This window comes from Pantherophis guttatus, chromosome 2 (assembly GCF_059756535.1).
Source record: "Pantherophis guttatus breed Tessera chromosome 2, ASM5975653v1, whole genome shotgun sequence".
NCBI classification, from domain to species: domain Eukaryota; kingdom Metazoa; phylum Chordata; class Lepidosauria; order Squamata; family Colubridae; genus Pantherophis; species Pantherophis guttatus.
Genome location: NC_142064.1, coordinates 44,508,028 through 44,531,008, shown reverse-complemented (window position 1 = coordinate 44,531,008; position 22,981 = coordinate 44,508,028). Strand labels below are relative to the sequence as shown.

Genomic DNA, 22,981 nt, shown 5'->3' with positions numbered 1-22,981 from the left:
TTTCCTCTTAGCCTTGGTCTGGTTCGGCTGGATATCCAGCCTGTTTTATAATCATTCTTTTGCTGGCTTTTTCTCCATACCAAGTTCAAACACATCCAGTTCTCTTTTCTGCTAGTTTTCCTGCCCACAGAGATGGGGTAGAATTCTGTGCTACTTTACACAATTTCTTTTTCCAACATTCTGGTGGAGTGAACAAATAAAAAGTGTTTAATTCAAAGAATGTCATGCAGGTGATGCTCAAGAACTGATTAAGGTGTCTGAAAAGCAGGCCCTGTTTAATGAGTGTTTCTCAATTTTGTCCACTTGAAAATGCAAGGAGATGCTGCCTGAGGAATCCTGAGACTTGAAGTCCCCACATCTTCAAGGGGCCAAGGTAGAGAAACATTAATCTAATAAATGAAACTGGTGCTACTAGGACAAACAGCGAACATAGTAACAAGCAGTAAGAAGATTCAGATTTGTTGCCCTTCATTTTAGAGCACGGGTCTTCAACCTTGGGAACTTTAAGACTGGTGGACTTCATCTCCTCATCTCCCAAAATTCCCCAGCCAGCAATGCTGGGAATGAAGAAGCTTCTTCAGCTCTGACAAGATAGTGGAGAATGAAAGGATTTATATTCCTTGCAGACAGCTGGTCATTTGCATCCATTTAGAGGGTCCCTGAAGCACTTGGAGGTTTATCTGTGTCCTCAGGATCACCTGAGTAGTGCTCCTGGTTCCTGTACTCTGCAATTCTTTCCTCTGGAAAGCCATTCCTACTCCTACACCATTCAAAGGGTTTTCATCCTAAACTGGATAGCTAAAAGTCTATAGAGATTGTCAGTCATCCAAGTCACGGTTGTCCCAAAGATGCTTTTTCAGGGGCAACTGGACTTTCTTGTTGTTTTTTCTTTGAAGACGTTTCGCTTCATTCAAGAAGCTTCTTCAGACCCCTGCTTTAAAGGCCGCTCGCGTAGGGCGCCTCAAGAGGCTGAGCGGGTCAAGCACCTTCCGCGCCGTTTCGCTTTCACTTTTCCTTGCCAAGTCAAGCGCGGGTGGCAAAGGAGCGGCAGCAGCGGCGGCGGTGGCTGTCTTGGTTCGAGCAGGTAAAAAAAAAAGGGAGTCCCTATTAAAGGCTTGTCCTAAGGCAGGAGGAACGTAGGCAGGAGAGGGAAATAACATTCGTGGAAGGGAAAGGAGAAAGGACGTCAGCTGGGAAGCCGAGGCCTAATTTCCCTCCCTCGAACTATCAAGTTTCAATATCGAAAGTGACGGCTCCATTACGCATGCTCCTTTGGAGAGCCTTTCAAAGCTCTCCAAAATTGCTCTCGAGGCGGAGGGTTTTCCGCTCCTTTTCGCTGTGCTGAACTGGCCCCTGAGTCTGAGGGCTTAGGCCAGATAGTCCCCAGTTTGCTAGGCTTGCTCCGGCCGCTATGCGTCGTCTTTAACCGATACGATTCCGGTAACAGGAACCGAGGAAAAACCAGCAGTGGCTTCTGGTTATTGTACGGCGACTTTTGCTACGGCGCTTCCCTCCCCCGCCATTGTGTTTTCGCGCCACACTGAACTACCAACTAACCGCACTTTAGCGTGCAAGTATCGTATGGTGTGAACCCGAGCGTCGTAATTCATTCTTCGCGAGAAGCTAGAAAATTGGATATGTACATATATCATGCACAGATTAAGGAGCGTTCATAAATTCATAAGTATTAAGGGGCGTGCATAAGTGCACCAGCATGCCTACCGTCCCTGTCCTAATATTCCTTTTTATTTACTCTTTTCATGTATTCAAATTATGTTTATACTTCTACCTGTTTTGTTTTATATATGCTTGACAAATAAATTTATGACTTATGATTTAAACGGAGTCCATTTGGGTCCGGGGAGTCCCTACCGAAGATCTCCTTTGGCTCATGGATAAACTTGCAAGACGATACGAAGGAAAGGAATGCACGGCTTTACCTACGCTCATGTTTAAAGTTCAGTTGGAAATCAGGAGGATGAAATCAGATTATTGATTTAAAAATAGCAATAGGTAGTTTAGGGAATTCACTGGTTCGCTTCACGCCACTGCTGATGTTATTTTGAAGGAAAAATGATTAAACAGATTAAAAAGAAATGGGTACTTTTTGTACTGCGAAGGTACAGGATATCTTGAGCCAGGACGTTTTGGATCCTTTTTAGTACTATCTGCTGTTTCTAAGTAGAGTATAGCCTCTTTCTTCATAAATTGAAACAATGGGAGATGAATGGTCCCAAATGCCAGATGGATTTGGTTGAATTGTAGCCACTGTATGATCATTCATGGGTTTATATCCACATGGAGAGGCATGCAGTGGGGTATCAGTGGGCCCAGTACTCTTCAGACTCTGTATAAACAACACTGTAACTCTGTGTAAAATCCTGCCTCTAGCAGGATATTTTGGGCCCCATCTGGTGAGTTCCATTTGACAGGACCTAGAAAATGTCACTTTCTCTATAACCCTTATAGCCTTCCAAAGAGCCCTCAAATGGTGGCTTTTTTTAAAAAAAAATTAAAGCTAGGGTTCATCCTGGCAGCAGGAAGCTCATGCATTGGCTGCACAACATTCTAATTTTAATCCTCTCACCCTCCAGTTTTTATGTATGTTTAATTATTTAATTGTTTTAAATGGTGTTTATAATTGTTGGTTTTATTGTATGCCAACCAGAATCACTTTGTATAAGATCAGTGGCCACATAAATTTGATAAATAAATGACTTGTCATTTACATGTTAACAAAAGTGAATAAGTATAGTTTGCCTTAAAATTAATTATCCTTATTATTTTTTTAAAATTTGATTTATATGCCGCCCTTCTCCGGAGACTCAGGGCGGCTTACAATGCGTTAAGCAATAGCCTTCATACTTTTGTATATTTTATATAAAGTCAGCTTATTGCCCCCACAAACTGGATCCTCATTTAACCTACCTTAGAAAGGATGTAAGGCTGAGTCAACCTTGAGCCTGGTGAGATTCAAACTTACAGTAATTGCAGACAGCTGGTGTTAATCACAATGCTTTTAGTCTGCAGAGCCACCAGACTAAATATTTTAATATTAAGGTGTCATTCTGGCAATCTATAGTTCACCAAATTATGTACTCTTTAAGACAGTCTGCTTGCTAGAAAAGAATATATAGAATAACGCCTTTGAAACTATACCATATAAATGATAGTCAACATTTCATAAACATGTGTTTATATTGTCTCAATTTATTTTTCTTTATTAGATTTCTAACTCTGGATCCCATAGTATCCTGAGATCATATTGCTGCTTCCTGATCAGATTTTTATGTTGAAGAAGAGTAAAATGTTCTTACTGCTAAGCATTCTAAGTTTTCTATGTGGGACATCATATTCATTTGCTAGAGATGAAAGCAATCCTTTTCCTTGGGATAATATTAGACTTCCAAAGCATGTTGTTCCAATTCATTATGATCTCCTTATTCATCCAAATCTCACAACTCTATCTTTTACTGGATTGTCCAAAATAGAGATTTTAATAACCGAGCAAACTAGTTCAGTCATCCTTCACAGCAAATATCTTCAGATAACCAAAACTACTATCCACAACATCAAGGACAGCACTGATACAGCTAAAGAAATGATGGTTTTAGAATATCCACCATTTGAGCAGATAGCACTTATGTCTCCTGAACCTCTACAAGTTGAGCAGAGCTACATTATTAGCATTGAGTACTCTGCCAATTTATCTGATAGTTTTCATGGTTTCTATAAAAGCACATATAGAACTCTGGCAGGGGAAATAAGGTAAGCCCTCTATTACTGTATTTATTATTTGAATATATAACTTTTATTTAGAATCATATGGAGTTTTTTTTCTTATTTTATATTTACAAGTAGTCCTTGACTCGATAATTCGTTCAGCAACCATTTGAAGTTATGATGGTAGTGAATGAATGGTGATTACAACTCCTTGATCCCAGCACCCCTGCAATCCTGTGATTGTGATCTGGGTACTTGGCAGTCAGTTCACATTTATGGCTTATTGTAGCATGCCACAGTCATGCAATCACTATTTACAATCTTCACTGTTGGTTTCTCCAGTGGGAAGCCAGCAGAGAAGGTCACAAATTACTGGGGTAAATCTTCCTCAACCTTGAAATTAGTTAGCACCTTAAAGGCCTTCCCACTGCCTTTTTAACTTTATTAATTTTATCCTTGTTTTAATTGCCTCCTAATGAAATATAATATTTATATGGTTTTTATGTTTTCATTGTACACCGTCAAGAGCCGTTCTGTGAGGGAGATGGACGGGTGTATATATTTTCTTGATATCAAGAAAAATTAATAGGGTCATCAAAATAATAGTGTCAGACTCTGACCTGAATCTGGATTGAAATTGATCTTATTGATTTAATCCAACCAGCCTGAAATTCAGACAGCATAATTTTTTTGCTCCAGAGGAAAATATTTGTAGGTAGGTTGTTACAGTTTGTCAGCTTCAATTAGGATTTTTTAAGAAGAGATCTCACAGTACTTCTTTTAATGCTTTAAACAAAGCCTGTGTAACTTCCTAAACCCATCTAATCTAACTTAATATGAAACCCAGATGGTCAGAGGCTAAGGGTAATGATGGCTGTGTAATATCTCAACCATTTTCATTATCCTTAAGTTAAAACAACTGTAAACTAATTCCCCAAATAGGACTAGATAATATTTTAGATATGTTTTGAAAAATCCTAGGGAATTTTCCTGTCTAGTACACATGCTCCAGAAGGTTCTGATAAATATTTTCCAAGGTCTAAATATAATACTTCCTAGATTATAATAGGGCAATACAGTATATTTAGCTTACCGTTTCAGTTATAACGGTGGTAACGTGGTAAAGTTACTCTGGTAGAGAGTTCATTCTTCATCCTTCACCTTAATGCTAGTATATAAAGGGGTATATGTCGTATTCTAGAATTGGTTATTTATTTTCACGCATTTCTTTTCCCTCCTAAAATGAATCTTTGGGATATCTTTCACCATGGAATCCATTAAAAAAACAAATCCATTATTAAACAGGCAATCTGAGAGAACCTTTCAAGTTGTAAATTCGAGAAAAGCAGATGTGATACAGACTAATCTTCTGTACAGGTAGCCCTCGACTTAACAACAGTTCATTTAATGATAGTTCAAAGTTATAATGGCACTGGAAAAAGTGACTTATGAACATTTTTCACACTTATGACTGCTGCAGCATCCCCATGGTCATGTGATCAAAATTCAGATGTTTGGCAACTGGTTCATACTTATGACCATTGCTGTATCTCAAGGTCATGTGATCATTTTGCAACCTTCTGACAAGCAAAGTCAATGGGGAAGCCAGGTTCACTTAACAACCATGTAACTAACTTAACAACTGCAGTCATTCACTTAACCATTGGGACAAGAAACGTTGTACAATGGGGCAAAACTCAATTAACAAATATCTCACTTAACAAGGAGAAATTTTGGGCTCAATTGTGGTTGTAAATCAAGGACTACCTGTACACATATCTCAGAATACAGCCCAATAAGCAGAAGTACCTATTTCCAAAAAAACATGTAGGCATTGTCATTTTAATGTCATTTTAATGACTATACTTCTTCTTTTTCCCGATGTATAAATATAAGGTAAATTATATTATTGAAGTGAAATGTGGACTAGTAAACATTTTACCATGTATTTTATCTGCATCGTCGGTTTTAAATGTACTCGTTTTTGTCTTAATTCCAGGGTGCTTGCATCAACCCAGTTTGAGCCAACAGCTGCACGTATGGCTTTTCCGTGCTTTGATGAACCTGCACTAAAAGCAACATTTTCTATTAAGATCAGAAGAAGCCCAAAGCACCTAGCACTATCTAATATGCCTTTGGTATATGCATACTTTGAATATTTTAAAAGGCAGATAAAAGAAAAATATTTTTTAAGAGAAGACTAAAAATGTTCCATTTATTTTATGCACAGAATGTTCACATCAAATCAAAATAGAAAATTCATTGTTAATATACTGAAACTTGAAATCAAAATTACTTATATCCTCAAAAGTGGCATCCTTTCCTATTTTGAGCTGCAACACTTCTTGAAAGATGTCCGGTTAAACTTAATGATGTTTTCTTCTGGATAGGTTTGGATTCAACTGCTCTGTAGAACACGCTAATGCGTAACTATTAATGAGTTGCATAGACATACATGTATAACTTACATTTTAGTGGCCCTTCAAACGGGCAAGTATAGTCTTTGCTGCAAAAGAGTGTTTTGTAAAATTAGCATAACATTTTTATAATCTTTTTGCAGTGAGAGTTTGAACAGAATTACGAAAGACTTAATTCCGAACAATCTTGGAGTTTTCAACTAGAAGCAAAAAGTAATTGTGTTTTTAAATTTTAGGTGAAATCAATAAACATTAATGAATGGCTTATTGAGGACCAGTTTGATATCAGTATAAAGATGAGCACTTACTTAGTAGCCTTCATTATTTCAGACTTTGAATCAGTTACCAAGAACACATTACGTGGAATTAAGGTAATTATTTAGCATCAGCTGATTTTATCTGTATAAACATTTATATAGCTTCAAGCACAAGCTAGCAATTATAAAATGATTTCTGAAAATGAGCACAGTCTGATTTTAACTAATTTTTCAGAAATTCCAAAATCTATTGATGGAACATAATAATCAAATGCTTAGACTTGCACTATTGCTTTCAAGCTGTTGAATAAGGGGTTACATAGATATTTTTTTTAAAAAATGTTGATATTTATTTATAAAGTACCACAGTAATGATTCATATTTAGAATTGTTCTCAGTTGTTACACCAGGCTTATGGTAACAGAAGTAATTGAACAAAACTTCTATTAATTAGAATGACATGAAACCTAGAAGCTTTGGCTTGTTCCCATCCTAAACAGAACTGGAAGTAAATCCAACAAAACTATCTTTTTTGATCTGCCCAGTGCAATTCTGGGTGCTGATTTTAGTAATTTGGGACTATGTTCTGAGAAACCTATCTTGATGCAACCTAACAGTATGTTCAAAATCCATTCCTGCTTGTGTCTTTTAGGTTTCAGTATATGCTGTGCCACACAAAATCAAACAAGCAGAGTATGCTTTGGATGCAGCAGTGAAACTTTTAGACTTCTTTGAGGGATATTTTGGCATTGCATATCCTTTGCCAAAACAAGGTATATATATATTATTCTGAGATACTGTTAAACATCTGAAAAGTATAGTAAGCAGCCGGATTAATTCTCTAATTTAAAGTCATTTTTAAAAGTTTTAAAAAATCCTTTAGAGTTAGATTTTTAAAAAATATGTGCTTTATGTAAACAAATTCTTATTCAATTCAAAGTTCCTTCCAATGAGTGTTAAGTTTCCTATTAGGAAGTTAGACTTTTTATTGCTGATAATGTTGCTAAGATACGAACCAACTCAATGGAAAATGGAATTTCAGATTGCAGTCCTATACATTTTGAAGTGTTATTGAGTTTAATATGATGAAGTTATGTCAGAAAAATCACCCATGTAAAGAGTTCTAGATTTTTTCTTATGCGTAAACAGTCTTGTGGGAACATTTCATATGCAGTCCCAAAGACTACTACTTTTATCTAGATATTGCTATCATCTTTTTTCACTGCTATTTTTAATTGTATGTTCTTTTTCAGTCTACATTGCATAGAGTAGTAAAATTGTTGTTTTTAAAAAAAAAAAAACTCTGAAGAATGTTTTTTAAAGGGCCAAAAAGATTTACGATTACTTTTGAAAAATTTCCATATCATTAAATATTTGAACTTAGTGTATGTGTATGTACGTGCATGTCCGTTTTCCAGGTGTATTATATGGTGTAAACAGATTTTAAGAAAATAACATTTCATTACAGATCTAGCAGCTATTCCAGATTTTCAGTCTGGTGCAATGGAAAATTGGGGATTGACCACGTACAGGGAATCTGCTTTGTTATATGATTCTGAAAAATCCTCAGTATCAAGTAAACTTGGAATTACTATGACAGTAGCCCATGAACTTGCTCATCAGGTAATTTATAGTTTGCTTTTCATATATGAAATTGAAGGTTATATTTTAATTATCTGGCAACAACTCCTTCTGAAATCAGAGGAGAACATCAGTTGACAGTTACATTGTGCCATTTATATAAATGACTAAAGCCAGCATATGTATTCTTTTTCATAGTGGTTTGGAAATTTGGTTACCATGGAATGGTGGAATGATCTTTGGCTTAATGAAGGTTTTGCAAAGTTTATGGAATTTGTGTCAGTAAGCAAGACCCATCCAGAACTGAAAGTTGTAAGTATTCTCCTATTTTAATAACAAGTCAAGAAAATCCCAGGACTGAAAATAGACACTTTCCCCCCTTTATAGATTTGCACTAGGCAGACTCGGCAAAGTTTTTAGACTGTAGACATGATTGTGTAGCACTGCATGAAATTTTATAATTAATGAAAATAATTATACAGTGAATTATGTGAGTGGCATGGTAGTGTAGAGGTGGAGCTCTTGCCTCACAATTTGGAGGCTGTGAGTTCGATCCCAAGTAGCGGAAGATATTTCTCTCTCTGGGCATAATGAATAATAATCTACTGTGAATACTGCATAGGTGTCAGGAAGGGCATCCAGCCAGTAAATGCTCGAGCTCCAATCCATCATCCTGACTCCACCCCAGTGAAGGGATTACAGAGTTATTAAAAGGGGGGTAAATTACATATCAAATTGTACCCATTTTCCCATAATACTAACACTAATATTTTCTAAGTCACTTAGGACTTAAGAGAGTTATTTCCTACTATTTCCTGTTCTCCCTTTATTTCTTTTGGGAAGTGGAATATTTGAATGGAGTCTGCCAACATTCCTTTTGTTCTCAGCCCATAAAGAAAAAAAAATATCTTCTTTCTACTGAGACCAATATTTTCAGACAAATAATACGAAACACCTTAAAGACTAATTTATTATGGTTTAAGATTTTTGGGCCTAGAATTTGCTTCATCAATTGGATGAAATATTACCCTATCAATATTTAATTCAATGCTGGAATTGGATGTTCCAGTAATATTAAAGATAATCATGTTACCAGCAAAAGTATTTTTTAAATAGATTATAGTAATTATTTTACATTAATTTTTAGTGAAATTACCACAATTTGGATTTGGAGGTCAGATGGGGGGGGGATTAAAGTTTAATTTTGCTTTGACCACTTTGTGATCATGATAGGAGTACATATGCTCATTCTCCACTCTTACCAAAAGTAATGGTACTCAAAATATATATAAAGCAGTTTGAAGTCATAAATGAAGTAGTAAAGTATTAATTCTGTATAAATAATTAAATGTAAGTTTATCTCAATGTCTCATTTTAAAATGAGGTCAAAATCTCAGAAGACTTATCTGGGCTTCTTTTTCTTTTGTTTAGGAAGATCATTTTTTAAACAAGTATTTTAATGCCATGGAAGTAGATGCTTTAAATTCTTCACATCCTATATCGACTCCTGTTGAAAATCCAGCTCAGATTCTAGAAATGTTTGATGATGTTTCCTATGACAAGGTAAAATAAGAAATTTTGGCCAAGTTTAATAATTCTGGGTACTATGTTTATCTCTGAAAGTGTTTTTCATTTTCATTGTTAAGATGGTCAGACTATATGATACTCTACTTTTAATGATTTTTTATTAAAGTTATAAAAACACAAACACTAATGCAAACTAATAAAGTGCAAAAGCAGGAAAGGGGAAAAAAAGAAAAAAGAAAAGCAAAAGTGCTGAAAAAATTTAAAGGAAAAAAATAGAAAAAAGAAGGTTCAGATTTTTTGTGTAGCATAAATATAAGTATATTTACAAAATTTTCTCTTTCTATGTGATGACAAAAAAAGCCATACCCTCCCTTGTCCATTTTTTCCTAATCATCAAAACCATAAATCTTAATGTTTATCAGAAACATTTTTAGGGTCATTAATCTCAAACTGCAGAGACAAAAAATAGGATTTAGTACAGGCGTGAAATGTAAAATGTGTTACTACCGGTTCTGTGGGCGTGGCTTGGTGGGGGTGGTAATGTGACTGGGTGGGGGTGGCCAACTTCTTTTTTTAACTTTTCAAAGCATTTTTTCTAATGCTTTGAAAAGCCTCTGCCGATCAGGCAACTCAGCTGGGATCGTCAGAGGCTTTTTTAACAATGCTTTGAAAAGCCTCTCTGACGATCAGGCAACTCAGCTGGGATCGTCAGAGACTTTTCAAAGCATTTGAAAAGTCTTCGGCCACGAGATTGCAGAAAAAAATGCTTTGAAAAGCCTCTGAGGATCCCAGCTGAGCCACACGATCATCAGAGGCTTTTTTTTTTTACTTTTAAAAGCATTTTTTTTGTTGGAAGAGGTTGTAGAAAAAATGCTTTTAAAAGTAAAAAAAAAAAAGCCTCTGATGATCGTGCGACTCAGCTGAGCATGGTGGGGGGGCAGGGATTTTTGCTACTGGTTCTCCGAACTACCCGCCACCATCGCTACCGGATCGGGCGATCCGGTCTGAACTGGGAGCATTTCACCCCTGATTTAGTACCATGATCAGTGACTATATGGACATGATATTAGTCCAAATCCCTAAACATGAAAAAAAACCAGATATATTTTGTATTATTTCATTCTATTTACAGGGAGCTTGTATTCTCAATATGCTACAGGACTATCTCAGCCCAGAAATTTTTCAAGCTGGTCTTGTGAAATATTTGTTGCGATTCAGTTATCAGAACACAAAAAACAAAGATCTGTGGGACAGCTTATCAGATGCAAGTATTTGAGAAGTATTTCTTCTCCCAAAATATCTAATTTTAAGATGTTCTTGAGCAGCACTGATGTTCATCTTGTAATATCTTTAATAATTATTTATTGGTTAGGTTTGTCCAGATGCTGATGGAAGTCAAAATGGAGTTTGTATCAGAAACAAGGAGAGAGTCTTAAACTCAGTGAGATAATTTTTCGTTCTTTTTTCTTTTTATTTCTTTATTTCTTTCTTTCTTTCTCCTCCCTTCCTTCCTCCCTCCCTCCCCTTCTCTCTTTCTTTTCTTTTTTTTCTATTTGATATGTGTACTGCCTGTCTCATTGTCCAGCAACTCTAGGCAGCTATCCATATTATGTCACTGAAGTTGTGATACATTCTTTTCATTTGTAAGGTATGGAGTTGGAATAGAATATTTTAAGTCTTATCTACTGAACCCTTTGAGTACTGTTCCAACTATTCTGAAAAAGACTGAACTCAAAGTGACTCTGTTTTGAGGTCAGAACAGCTGTTTCCAACTTGGAACAGAGTCTTTCAAGTTCAAACATGGATTTGAATTGTTTTGCATAACACTAAAGGTGCATTGTACAACAACTTGATATTTGGAGACCAAAGTTTTCAATCAGTAAAACTGATTGCTAGTATGCAGTCATTTTGACAAAAGCTAATGCCTAAGTGAAAAACCACCAATCTGTGAATTAAGATATTCTAGATGGAATGTTCTGAAATATTTAAAAGAATCACAGACATTTGTTTTGGATTGTATTCGTAGCAAGCATTTCTTTCAAAAAGCTTGTAGTTTTATCAGGTTGTTTTCACAAATAATTTTTTAGCATGTAGGCAAAACATAACAAATGCTATGGATCCCCTTACAGTTATGATTTTTTTGCAGTTACATATTGTTCTAGTTCTCTTCTAATATAAATTAAAAATTTCCAATGAAAGAAACATGGTGAATCTTGAGATTTCTTTCATGGCCACATATGTTGTTGCTGTTTTTTTTTTTAAAAAAAGAACGTACTGGTTTTGTTCCTAAAACATATTTTAAATAAAACATTGTTTAAATTGAATTTTTAAAAGTTCATCAACTTATTTGGAAAATTACAGCTGATTAAAATAAATAAATTACTAAGCTTCATTACTTTGCTGATGTGGCAGGGGAAAAAAAGGCAGAAGTACACAAGTTTAACTTGTTCTCCATGTAGCAAATAATTTCTTATATTAACTGAGTTGGGACATTGTTTAGAATTGTATAGCTACAGAAAATAATTCAAAGATAAATCTTGTTCCTTTGGTAGATAGATCATTGAAAATAAAAATGAAGACTCTGGAACTTATTAGGGATATTACTTGATTCTTACAAGAATAAGGAATTATCATTAAAACATTGCTTCCTTATGCTGAAAAGAATATCACAGTTAAGGACATTACACTGATGACTTTGCGAATGATTAAAATATGGCACACTTGTATTTTTTAATTTCTATGACTACTACTTTTTTTTATCAATGTACAGACCTATGTTTTTGTTTATATTTTTGTAACTTATATGTAGCACTGGACCAAAGCTGTGCTCCATGATGTGCAGGCAGTGATGAATACATGGACGCTCCAGAAAGGATTTCCTCTAGTGACAGTTACTATTAAAGGGAAAAATGTCCATCTACAACAAGAACATTATTCAAAAAAACCTACTTTTTCCTCAACAGCTGGGTAATAATGAACGAATGTGACTTGTTTCTGATTATATTTTATACTGATTCTACTTCATGACACGGATATGTCTTGATTTAGGGCCACAGTTGGCCCTGGAATCTGGGTTGTTGAGCGAAGCAGTCATTAAGCGAGACACCATTTGACTGCTTCACTCAACAACTGCAATTCTGACTCTCCCACTTGCAGTTGTTAAGCGATCTCATGTGTTGTTAAGTAGACGGAATTGAGGATAAGGCACGTTGGGTGCTTCAGCAAGGTGATGCAAGCCCTGTAAAGCGTCACTCTGACACTGAAAATCCTCCCTGCGAGTAGGATTTTCAGTTCCAGTGTGGTTGTACATGGCCTACACTTGGCTTTCTCGCTTGCCAGAGCCAGCCCGTTCTGCTTACATTAATTCTGTCTCTCTGCTCTGGCTCCTACTAAGCAACCCAAGCCTGCAATTGCTTAGGAATGACAGGAATTGATGAAACAATTTTGCAAAAGAGCCTTGTCTCTCAGCAAAAAAACAACAGCAAACAGTTGGAAGGGTTACTTTTTGCAAAAGTTTGGCAGCTGCTGTGAAGTGTCAAATTCTCCCTGCTTCCTCTCTAGAAATCTACTTGATGAATCTGCTTCTTCTCTAGGAATCCATATGATGTTTCTAGCTCTTAGGAAGCTAAGTAGACAAATTCATGCATATATATCTTTCTTACAGAAAATTACTCATTCAATTTACTCCAGAGTAAACATTAGATAACTGTTTAAACAGTAATAATTGTCATTAACATGGGAGGAAGGTTGAATCAATCATTTAAATACTTTTTAGGAACATAACCTTATTTTCACCTTCCTAAATGTGTCCTTATTACTACACACTATTACCCAGGTTAATGTTTACAACCTCTATCCCTCAAAGTGATGCAACTCAATGTTTTTTTTTTAAATACATTCATTTTATCTGTTTAAAAATCATTCAATCTGTTTCAAAAATCATGGTGTTGATTTTGTTTTTAGAAGTCTGTGGCACATTCCATTGACATATCTTACCAATAAATGTAATGACGTTCAGAGGTTCTTGCTGACAACCAAAACAAGTAAGTTTAACTCAAATCGTGGAGACCTACATAAGATTTCAAACATTAAACAACAGAGGTGTTGCTTAACTCAAAACCATTGTGAGGTTGCTTTATTTATTTTTTTGTTCACAAAGCATTTTGCATAATTCTTTTAAATATATATTTCAATCAGTTATTGATACATTAATACATTTTTGGAAGAATTCAAAACTTAGGGAATATTGAATTTTAGGATTGTGATACTTTTTCAGTCATTAAAAATCAGGTGCATATCCACATATTGAAGGTATGCTTTCGAAAAAGAATGTGGCAAAAATCCTTATTTATAACTTTTTTTAAAAAAAAATTGATTTATATGCCGCCCTTCTCCAAATACTCAGGGTGGCTTACAGTGCGTTAAGCAATAGCCTTCATACTTTTGTATATTTATACAAAGTCAGCTTATTGCCCCCACAATCTGGGTCCTCATTTTACCTACCTTTGAAAGGATGGAAGGCTGAGTCAACTTGAGCCTGGTGAGATTTGAACTTGCAGTAATTGCAGGCAGCTGATGTTAATAATAGTTAATAACAGTGCTTTAGTCTGCTGCACCACCAGGGTGATGAATGTAAATAAATCAAGTGTTACTGTGAATTGTGATATATATGATATATTTTGATTTTAGATGCCATAGTCCTCCCAGAAGAAGTGGATTGGATAAAATTTAATGTAGGAATGAATGGTTATTATATTGTGCATTATGGAGATCATGGCTGGGATTCTCTAATTCGCCTGTTAAAAGACAATCATGAAAAAATAAGCAGCAATGATCGAGCAAGCCTCATTAACAATGTATTCCAGCTGGTGAGGTAAGAGTGCAAGATTTGCACATGCCTAATATTTGAGGACTGGGGCAATGAAGGAATTAAATAAGCAAGCAAGCAAGCATGGATGCCTGCTGTAAGAAGCCCCTCATTTAACTTCATTTAACTTCTTTAAAAGAAAGATGGGAGAAACAAGCATATTCCACATTTTGCAGGAGGCACTGGTTGAAGTAATACAGAATATCTGAATGTATCCAAAGGTAGGGCACATCATGAGCTAAGAAAGGAAATAGCTGTTGTATATTGAGAAATAGAGTTAGAATGTCAGACATGTTATGCACCCTTTTTGATTTTCCTAGCTGAGAATTGTGTTCCGATTTTCCTAGCTGAGAATTATGCCAAAGGATTTAAAGATAATCCAAGGCCATATAAAACATTGTATAAAAAGCCTGTGACTGTAGATGAAAACTGAGCTGAAAGTGTATTGAAGGCCACAGAGCTATACAGGTAGTCCTTGGCCTACGACCACAATTGAGCCCAAAATTTCGGAATGGGACTTTTCGGCTCGGTCTCTTTGCCTTGCCCATTATGCCTTGAGGTTTTCGCCTCTGGATTATTAGCCACAAACTTTTCTCCTCGGCTGGCCCTCCGCCAGTCTTTCACCCCGGCACAATGGCCAGGGCCCCTCCTCCCAGGCGCTTCACTGCAGCCCATACACAGAAGGAGGTTTTGTCCTAGGTTTTTCAACACCTGGGACACTTAGGACCCAGCAAATTAGCTAGAGGGGGAAAGAAGGAAGGAACAGCCTTAGTGAAATGGGAGGGAACTTCCATCTCTGGCTTTTTTTTCAAGAGAAGGAAGAACCCTTTTCAGGCCAGATATCCAAATCGATAACTATTTTTTTTATTTTTTGTAAGGGGAGGAGTTAGTTGCAATTAATTTCTTAACCAAAAGCAACAGATAGTAGCGCTTCAGTTTGTTTGTTCTTTTCTTCCTGAGATGTTTGTGCAGATTTCAGGAGAGGGTGGGGATGGTGTGTGTGTGTTACAACTTGGCATACCAGCAATCCACACACCTTTTGTGCTGTTAATAGGGAACCAAATAGGTGGTGTATTAGGAAGACAAAAGGAGGGAAAATATAACAAAAGATAAACACTGCCAAGAAAGGAATCTGTTGCAGGAAGATGTAAAATCTAAGTTAGGGTATCTGCTCAGGAGCACACACGCACATGCACACGCAGACACGTACACACGCCCGTGCAGATACACACATTATTTGCTATAACCAAATCTTTGTTTTTTCCTACATGAATGAAAGATTTTACTTCTGTCCCAGTTGAAATTAATTGTACTTGTTTCTGCCCATTTCTCCAATTTTTCAAGATGCTCTTGAATCTTGATATTGCTCTCTTAGGCATTTGCGATCTCGATAATTATTTTTTTCTAACCTCTCATTCTAATTATAAATATTTTGAACAACACAGGATCTAACCTTGGTGATATGCCACTTGACACTTTCCCTCAACACAACACACAGCCATCCTTTGTGTCTATCATATCTTTGATAGCTGCCTTATCTGAAAGGGATTTTTCCTAAACATAAATCTCTCCAAGTTCTCTTTAGGAAGCGCTACTATCTGTTGCTTTTGGTTAAGAAATTAATTGCAACTAACTCGTCCCCTTGCAAAAAATAACCCTTTGAACTGGGGGAACTGGCAGGGGCGGGAACAGAGCGCTTTTACAATTTCCTTTTCTTTCTTTCTAAATCTTGAATGGGATATTTGCCAATATCTCCCCCCTTTTTGGGGGGTGGGAATCAATGCCGTAAATTATTCATTGTCATTATCGATTTGGATATCTGGCCTGAAAAGGGTTCTTCCTTCTCTCGAAAAAAAAGCCAGAGGTGGAAGTCCCCTTCCTCCTTCTCCCTCCTTCTCCTTCCCATTTCACTAAGGCTGTTCCTTCCTTCCTTCCCCCTCTAGCTGATTTTTTGGGCCTTAAGGGTCCCAGGTGTCGAAAAACCTAGGGCAAAACCTCCTTCTGTGTAAGGGCTGCGACAAACCGCCTGGGAGGGAGTGGCCGTGGCCATTGTGCCGGGGCTAAAGACTGGCGGAGGGCCAGCCGAGGAGAAAAGTTTGTGGCTAATAACCCAGAGGCGAAAATCTCAAGGCAAAACAGGCAAGGCGAAGAGACTGAGCTGAAAAGTCCTAGACCCAAAATTTCTGTGGTAAAATGAGACATTTGTGAGTTTTAACCCCTTTTATGACCTTTCTTGCTTCAGTTGTTAAGTGAATCACAGCAGTGGATGAGTTAGTAACCCGGTTGTTAAGTGAATCTGATTTCATTGTTGACTTTGCTGGTCAGAATGTCGTAAAAGCAGATCACATGATCCCAGGACACTGCAATTGTCATAAATGTGAACCAGTTGCCAAACATCCAAATTTTGATCATGTGCCCAAAGGGATGCTACAACAGTTGTAAGTGTGAAAAATGGTCATCAGTTACTTTTTTCAGTGCCTTTGTAGCGTTGAACAGTCACTAAACAAACAGGTGTAAATCGAGGACTACCTGTGCCAGTGAAGCTATTGTTCAAGAATTTAGAGCTCTTTCATGGGAGAAGCTGTAATGTATCAGCTGTCATCACTAGCATAGTGCTACAGTACGTTTCAGTGCATTTACTATCTAGAACACAAAATTAGTTTGCTTTTTTAGACAAATACATCATTACAAAAAGGTACCTATTGTTTTAACCTGATTACAAATTTATGTTCAACCATGGTAAAAAGAAAAAACTAAAATGTATTTGGTTAATATACATTGTTAATTAGAAATTTTATAGGGAAGATGATTCAGACCCTATAAAATATTATTTTTTAAAACATATTTTCTATTTCCTCAGTGCTGGAAAATTGTCAATTGAAAAAGCTCTTGATTTAACATTATACTTAAAACATGAATCTGAAATTACTCCTGTATATCAAGGACTGAATGAGCTAGTTCCTTTGTATAAACTGCTGGAGAAGACAAACATAAATGACACAGAACAACAATTAAAGGTAAAATAAGAAAGAGTTAAGGCAGAATAAAACTGAATACTTACATAGATTTTAAAATAATCAGTGGATATGTTCTATGCTAAATGAAATGAATTTTATTTTGTTTCTTTCTAAACTTAAAAATTCCAAGATGGAGTATTTTTTGTAGAATGCTGGTAGTTCTCTACTACCACAGTAATGGTACTTGCTCATCGTGGTAGTAAGTCATAAATACATACACACAAACTAACATATCGGCAAAATATTCAAAGATCAGGATTGATCATCAGCATTCTTCATCAGAATTGATTGATTGGACAACATATATAACATAAGCTTGGCTAATGCTAGCCAATGAGGTTTCAAGTCAGATGATGGATTTAGATCTTTTCAGTTGTCATTAGCACTGTAACCACTGCTAACAGCAGTATAAACACATTCCAGCTAACGGTATTACTAGACAAGTTCTCTATTGGAATATGTTCTTAGTTAAATTACTTTAACTGGAGCTCCTCCTAGATATAAAATCAGCTGATAAATCTTCAGCTATTTTTTTCTCTTTAGAAAATGTATGAAAATAGGAAATTGGTTAAGAATATTCTTCAAAATAAAGTTACAGTCGGTTAATCTGTAACGCACTAAATTAATTACATGTTATGTAATATTAAATATTATTGAATGCTATATTTATTTTGGAAAGGATTGTGAGCTGTTAAGCAATGGAACAGCCTGCCCCTTGAAGTCATGAGAGCTCCAACACTTGAGGTTTTCAAGTAAAGCCCAGACAATCATTGGTGTGGCATAACAATGTTCCTACGCTGATGGCTGGGGTAGAAGACATGAATGGTCTTTTCGATCCTATAATTCTGTGTCTCTAAATCAGGGGTTCCCAACCTGTGAGCCACGGCTGTGGCTTATTTGCAACCAGGCCACATGAGCACAACCAACTCATGCGAGCCCCACTCATGCGAGCCCCATTCTTGCAAGCGGTAGGCACCGGGGTTCACAGCCCATTCACATGCCCGCCGCTCACACAAATGAAGCTGCGTGTGCACACAACAGCCCTCACACAAACCATCCCCTCTTCCCGTCCCTCCCCCTGACCAACCTGGAAAGGTTGGGAAATTCTGCTCTAAAGGATTGTCTGCTTCTCAGTTTCAAGAAATCAAATTACTTGGGTGTTTTAAAAAAATATGCACACCTATGTTCATTCTTGAACAGTTTCCTGGGCCTAGACAGAGTCAATGGAGTATCTTGCATTCCTTTATAGTTTGGCAAATAAAAGTAGTAAATATAGGACAAAGCTGCAAAGCATGAGTTTTCAATTACTTCTTTTTTTTTAACAATCCTTTCCTTTAATGTTTTAGTGATCCCTAAAGCACTGTTAATGTTACCTATCCCTTTCCTTAATCCCTTCTTTTTAATGTCTTTTAATAATCGCCAAAGCATTGATGAAGTTACTTAGTTGGGTAATGAAACATCTCCAAGCAAACAACAAACTCAGACAGCGCCAAGGACTCCACAGTTCAACCTTGAGCTACAGATGTTCTCTTTTGTTGGAATCTCTTCTCTTTGTACAGACTAGAGTGATGTTATGACTATTCTAAGAACAATGCATAGGCATGCATATGCACTGTATGATTATAATTTTATAAACAAGATCACATAAATGAAATAATTTCTATATTTTTTGTTATTAAAGGAAATTGTTCCTTAAACCATAGGGAGTATGCATCCTATCCAGCTTTCTGTTTGTGATTTATGAAAGATACAAGCAATATGACTTTAGATTGAATAACAAGATTGTTGGTTGCTGCTTTAAATAATTGATTTACATTTATTACAACCTTATTTTTTTATTTCACGAATCACTCTAGGCATACATAGTAAATCTATTTAAAAATATGATTGACAAACAGTCTTGGGATGATGAAGGTACCGTGTCTGAGCAAATACTTCGAACCTCCCTACTTACATTTGCATGTGTACGTAAATACAAACCATGTGTAGACAAGGCACAAGAGTACTTCACGAAATGGAAGGACTCAGATGGAACTCTGAAGTACGTATTTCACTTTTTAAGGGTGCTTAGACAATATTCTTCTGTCTTCAGGAAGAAGACTTCTATTCAGGGGTCTTGTAATCCTGTTTGGTGGGAGATACACTTTGCAAACTGAATCAAATAAATAGTGTTAATTTAATATTTCTTTCTCAGAGAATAATATGAGCACAATTTGTTACAGATTGCCGAATAACATTAAGATGGCAGTATATGCTGTTGGAATACAAACAGATGAAAACTGGGATTTCCTTTTCAGCAAGTATCAGTTACCTGAATTCGATACTGAAAAGAATCAGATTGAAGTTGTACTGTGTCTGAGCCAAAACAAAGAAAAGCTTCAGTGGTAAGCATTCTTCAAGTAACTTGGGTGATTTTAAATTCAAAGGAACTAGCTCATATATTAACATTGTAGCTCTCTCAATACGCATTTCTTACATTTTCATGATCATTTAATAGTTATGCAATAACTGTTTCTGGCGGGCAACAATTATCAAATTATAATTGTTTAATTATACATTAATTGCACATGTTGTTAAATGCAGAGAAATGCAGTTTGATATTACTGTTACTTTGGGGTCAGTAGGCAACTCAAGCTTGGATGGAACAAGGAAGAATTGACAAGTTTTTTAATACCAAGTAGGAAACAGCCAAACAAGAGCTTTTAATCTTCTGTCCCAGACTATATTTTCCTCATCTTTATCTTTTGCCCTGTTTAATATTTATTTATATTTTGTCAGTAGAATGTTATTTCATTAAAAAGCCATTCCACAGTTACAATTAGCTTTTTTATAAATAATTTTTATTAAAAGGTTTTATAAAGATTTTAAAAACTATGGAAACATAGACAGAAAAATATTATAAAAGGGTAGAAAAATGAATAAATAAAAAGCAAGATGTCTAAAATGACTAAAATCTTCTTTGCAGAGGTTATAAACATAGCAATTACCATCTTTACCCTCCCATCATACTTCCTTTCTTCCCGCAGACAAATATCAACCATTCAGTTTTATTCATTGTCAGCAAAAAGTTTATACAGGGTTTCCAGTCTTTTAAAAAAGTAGTTTTTGCATTGACTTGCAAGTCAAATTACCCATTTCTGTAAACTCAGCCATCTTTATAATCCACTCATCCATTACTGATGTTTCTGAACAGATAGTCTTCCACTTATGACCACAATTGAGCCCAAATTTTCTGTTGCTAAGCAAATCAGTTGTTGAGTTTTGCCCCATTGTACAACCTTTTTTGTCACAGTTATTAAGTTAATCGCTGCAGTTGTTATTAGTAACAGTTGTTCAGTGAAATTGGCTTCCCCATTGGCTTTGCTTGTCAGAAGGTCACAAAAAGTAATCACATGACCCCAGGACACTGCAACCATCACAAATACAAACCAGTTGCCAAGCATCTGAATTTTGATCATGTCAACATGGGGATGTGGCAACACTTGTAAGTGTGAAAAATGGTCATAAGTCACTTTGTTCAATGTTGTTTTAATTTCAAACGGTCACTAACCAAATGGTTGTAAATTGAAGACTTCCTGTAGTCTTCCATCCTAGTGTATATAGTAGCCTCAAAGTTACTCTATATAAAACCAATCATCCATAAGCCTTTTCTAATTGATAGTTCATAAAACCTAGTAAGAAAGTTCCAGTTTTATCTGAATATTAGTTTTTCAAATGCTCTGATCACTATGTGTATTGTTTATGCATTCGTGTCCAGTATGTTTTTTGCTCTTTGACATCATGCATAAGAAAATGTTTTTTCATGTTTTTCACATTTCCAACAATGATTAGAAGTATCTTTATACATCTTAAGACAACTTTTCTGGGGTCATGCAACATCATTTTTAAAACGTTTGCATTGAACTTTCCGGGACTTTCAGACCCTTTAACTTGCTTTTCCTCCTTTTTGAATCTCAACAAAAAATTATATATTTTATCTCATTCTATTCCTGGTCCTTTTAAAATCTATACTAAATATTTTAATTTCACATATTAAAACTATTGAAAACTAAATCCCTCTGCAGTCAGTTATTTTCCCTATTTTCCTGTACTAGCAAGTCTTTATATGTTAATCCATATTCACAATCAGCTTTTTCAAAACATCAACTTCCTTTATGTTGTGCATATATTCTACTTTACATATATTAAAAGACAAAAGAAGCTTCCAAATAAATGACTGTTTTTAACTGATATATTTGCATCTAGGCCACTTAGAAACATGGGATAAATCAATTATTGTTTTGTGAAACAATATTGCCAAGATGGGGCTAGACAGGAAAATCAGAACATCATTACTTTGGGGGAGTACAATGAGTACATGCACTCATTGAGTGAATCAATGAGAAAACGAATTAAAAAGCTGCATTATTTGTTGTACTCCTTGTTAGCTTCAATAAGGGATATAATTTTCTTAACAAATTTCTGCACATATTTCATGTATCCATGCTTAATTGAAAAACTTGTTTGATCGTGTTCTTTTTAGGCTAATGGATCAAGCATTGCAAGGTGACATAATAAAGACTCAAGAACTTCCTTCTATAGTTATTAGTGTTGGAAGGAATCCTTATGGATATCAATTAGCTTGGAAATTTTTAAAACAAAACTGGCAGAAACTTGTAAAAAAGTATGTATGACCTTCATGTTCTTGCACTTTATTTTGTTTTGAGGAAGCCTACAAAACTGTTTACTCTGTTGATGTTTGCTGTTGGTTTTGTTTGTTTTTCTTGTAGATTTGACCTTGGCTCACACTCACTTGCACACATGATTACCGGCATAACAAATCACTATTCCACAAAGGAACAGCTTGCTGAGGTAAATATATCTTTGACAGTCTATATAAGTAAATGTGACACAATATTTTTATCTTAAATCAGTGCAAACCATTTTTATATAGAGAGAATCAAATTGGTAAGAATATATAATAATGTTTAGTTTTGTGTTTGTGTATATAAAGATACATATGTTTGTGCTTTCAAACTAATTTTGACTTATAGCAATTGTATAGACAAGTTCATGCATTCTTCTGCAACATTTTTGAAGGGATTTGCCATTGTCTTCTCCTAGGGCTGAAAGAGTAACTGGCTCAAGGTCACCCAGCTGGCTGTACTAAACTTATTCTAATCAACACACACACACACACACATATATATACATACATATGACACACACGCACACATATATATATATCTCCAAATAATTGATTCATGCTAGCTTACAACAAAACACAACATCATTATAACATCAGCAGATCAAAATCACTTCAAGCAATAAACACGATACTATTCAATTAATTAATACAGTAACAAAATCCAGTTTTAGACTTCCAAAGGCCCTCTGGAAGAGTAGAGTTTCATTACCTTCTAGGAGCTCATAACTAAGCATATGGGAGTTCATGGAAAAACAGTGTTTTCTAGTTTCCCAAGTCACCTCCCCTCATGAAAATTGGGGCCAAAAGCAGTTTCTCAGGGTAGAAGGTTAACAGTAGTTGGAAAGGGCAGCCTTGAGGTTCACCGGCTGCTAAGCCATGTGGGGCTTTATAAATAAAACTAGAAC

The 22,981-nt window shown here is 35.8% G+C and overlaps 1 protein-coding gene across 2 annotated transcripts in view; it reads left to right on the top strand.

Moving 5' to 3' along the window:
* The first annotated feature begins 984 nt into the window (after nucleotides 1–984).
* Nucleotides 985–22,981, top strand: part of ERAP1 (endoplasmic reticulum aminopeptidase 1) — a 28,900-nt gene continuing 6,903 nt past the window's right edge. The window contains exons 1-18 of one of the 2 annotated variants that reach the window (XM_034440714.3): nucleotides 985–1,084; nucleotides 3,228–3,768; nucleotides 5,723–5,861; nucleotides 6,377–6,511; nucleotides 7,050–7,170; nucleotides 7,866–8,020; nucleotides 8,177–8,290; nucleotides 9,410–9,541; nucleotides 10,638–10,769; nucleotides 10,878–10,946; nucleotides 12,315–12,472; nucleotides 13,469–13,548; nucleotides 14,195–14,378; nucleotides 17,233–17,389; nucleotides 19,246–19,430; nucleotides 19,612–19,773; nucleotides 21,912–22,052; nucleotides 22,159–22,240. In XM_034440714.3, the coding sequence (XP_034296605.1) occupies nucleotides 3,290–3,768; nucleotides 5,723–5,861; nucleotides 6,377–6,511; nucleotides 7,050–7,170; nucleotides 7,866–8,020; nucleotides 8,177–8,290; nucleotides 9,410–9,541; nucleotides 10,638–10,769; nucleotides 10,878–10,946; nucleotides 12,315–12,472; nucleotides 13,469–13,548; nucleotides 14,195–14,378; nucleotides 17,233–17,389; nucleotides 19,246–19,430; nucleotides 19,612–19,773; nucleotides 21,912–22,052; nucleotides 22,159–22,240 (2,625 nt within the window). In that variant the 5' untranslated portion in view covers nucleotides 985–1,084; nucleotides 3,228–3,289. Of the gene's footprint in view, nucleotides 1,085–1,158; nucleotides 1,484–3,227; nucleotides 3,769–5,722; nucleotides 5,862–6,376; nucleotides 6,512–7,049; nucleotides 7,171–7,865; nucleotides 8,021–8,176; nucleotides 8,291–9,409; nucleotides 9,542–10,637; nucleotides 10,770–10,877; nucleotides 10,947–12,314; nucleotides 12,473–13,468; nucleotides 13,549–14,194; nucleotides 14,379–17,232; nucleotides 17,390–19,245; nucleotides 19,431–19,611; nucleotides 19,774–21,911; nucleotides 22,053–22,158; nucleotides 22,241–22,981 lie in introns of those variants that run through there. The other variant, XM_087885902.1, reaches the window with a different exon arrangement.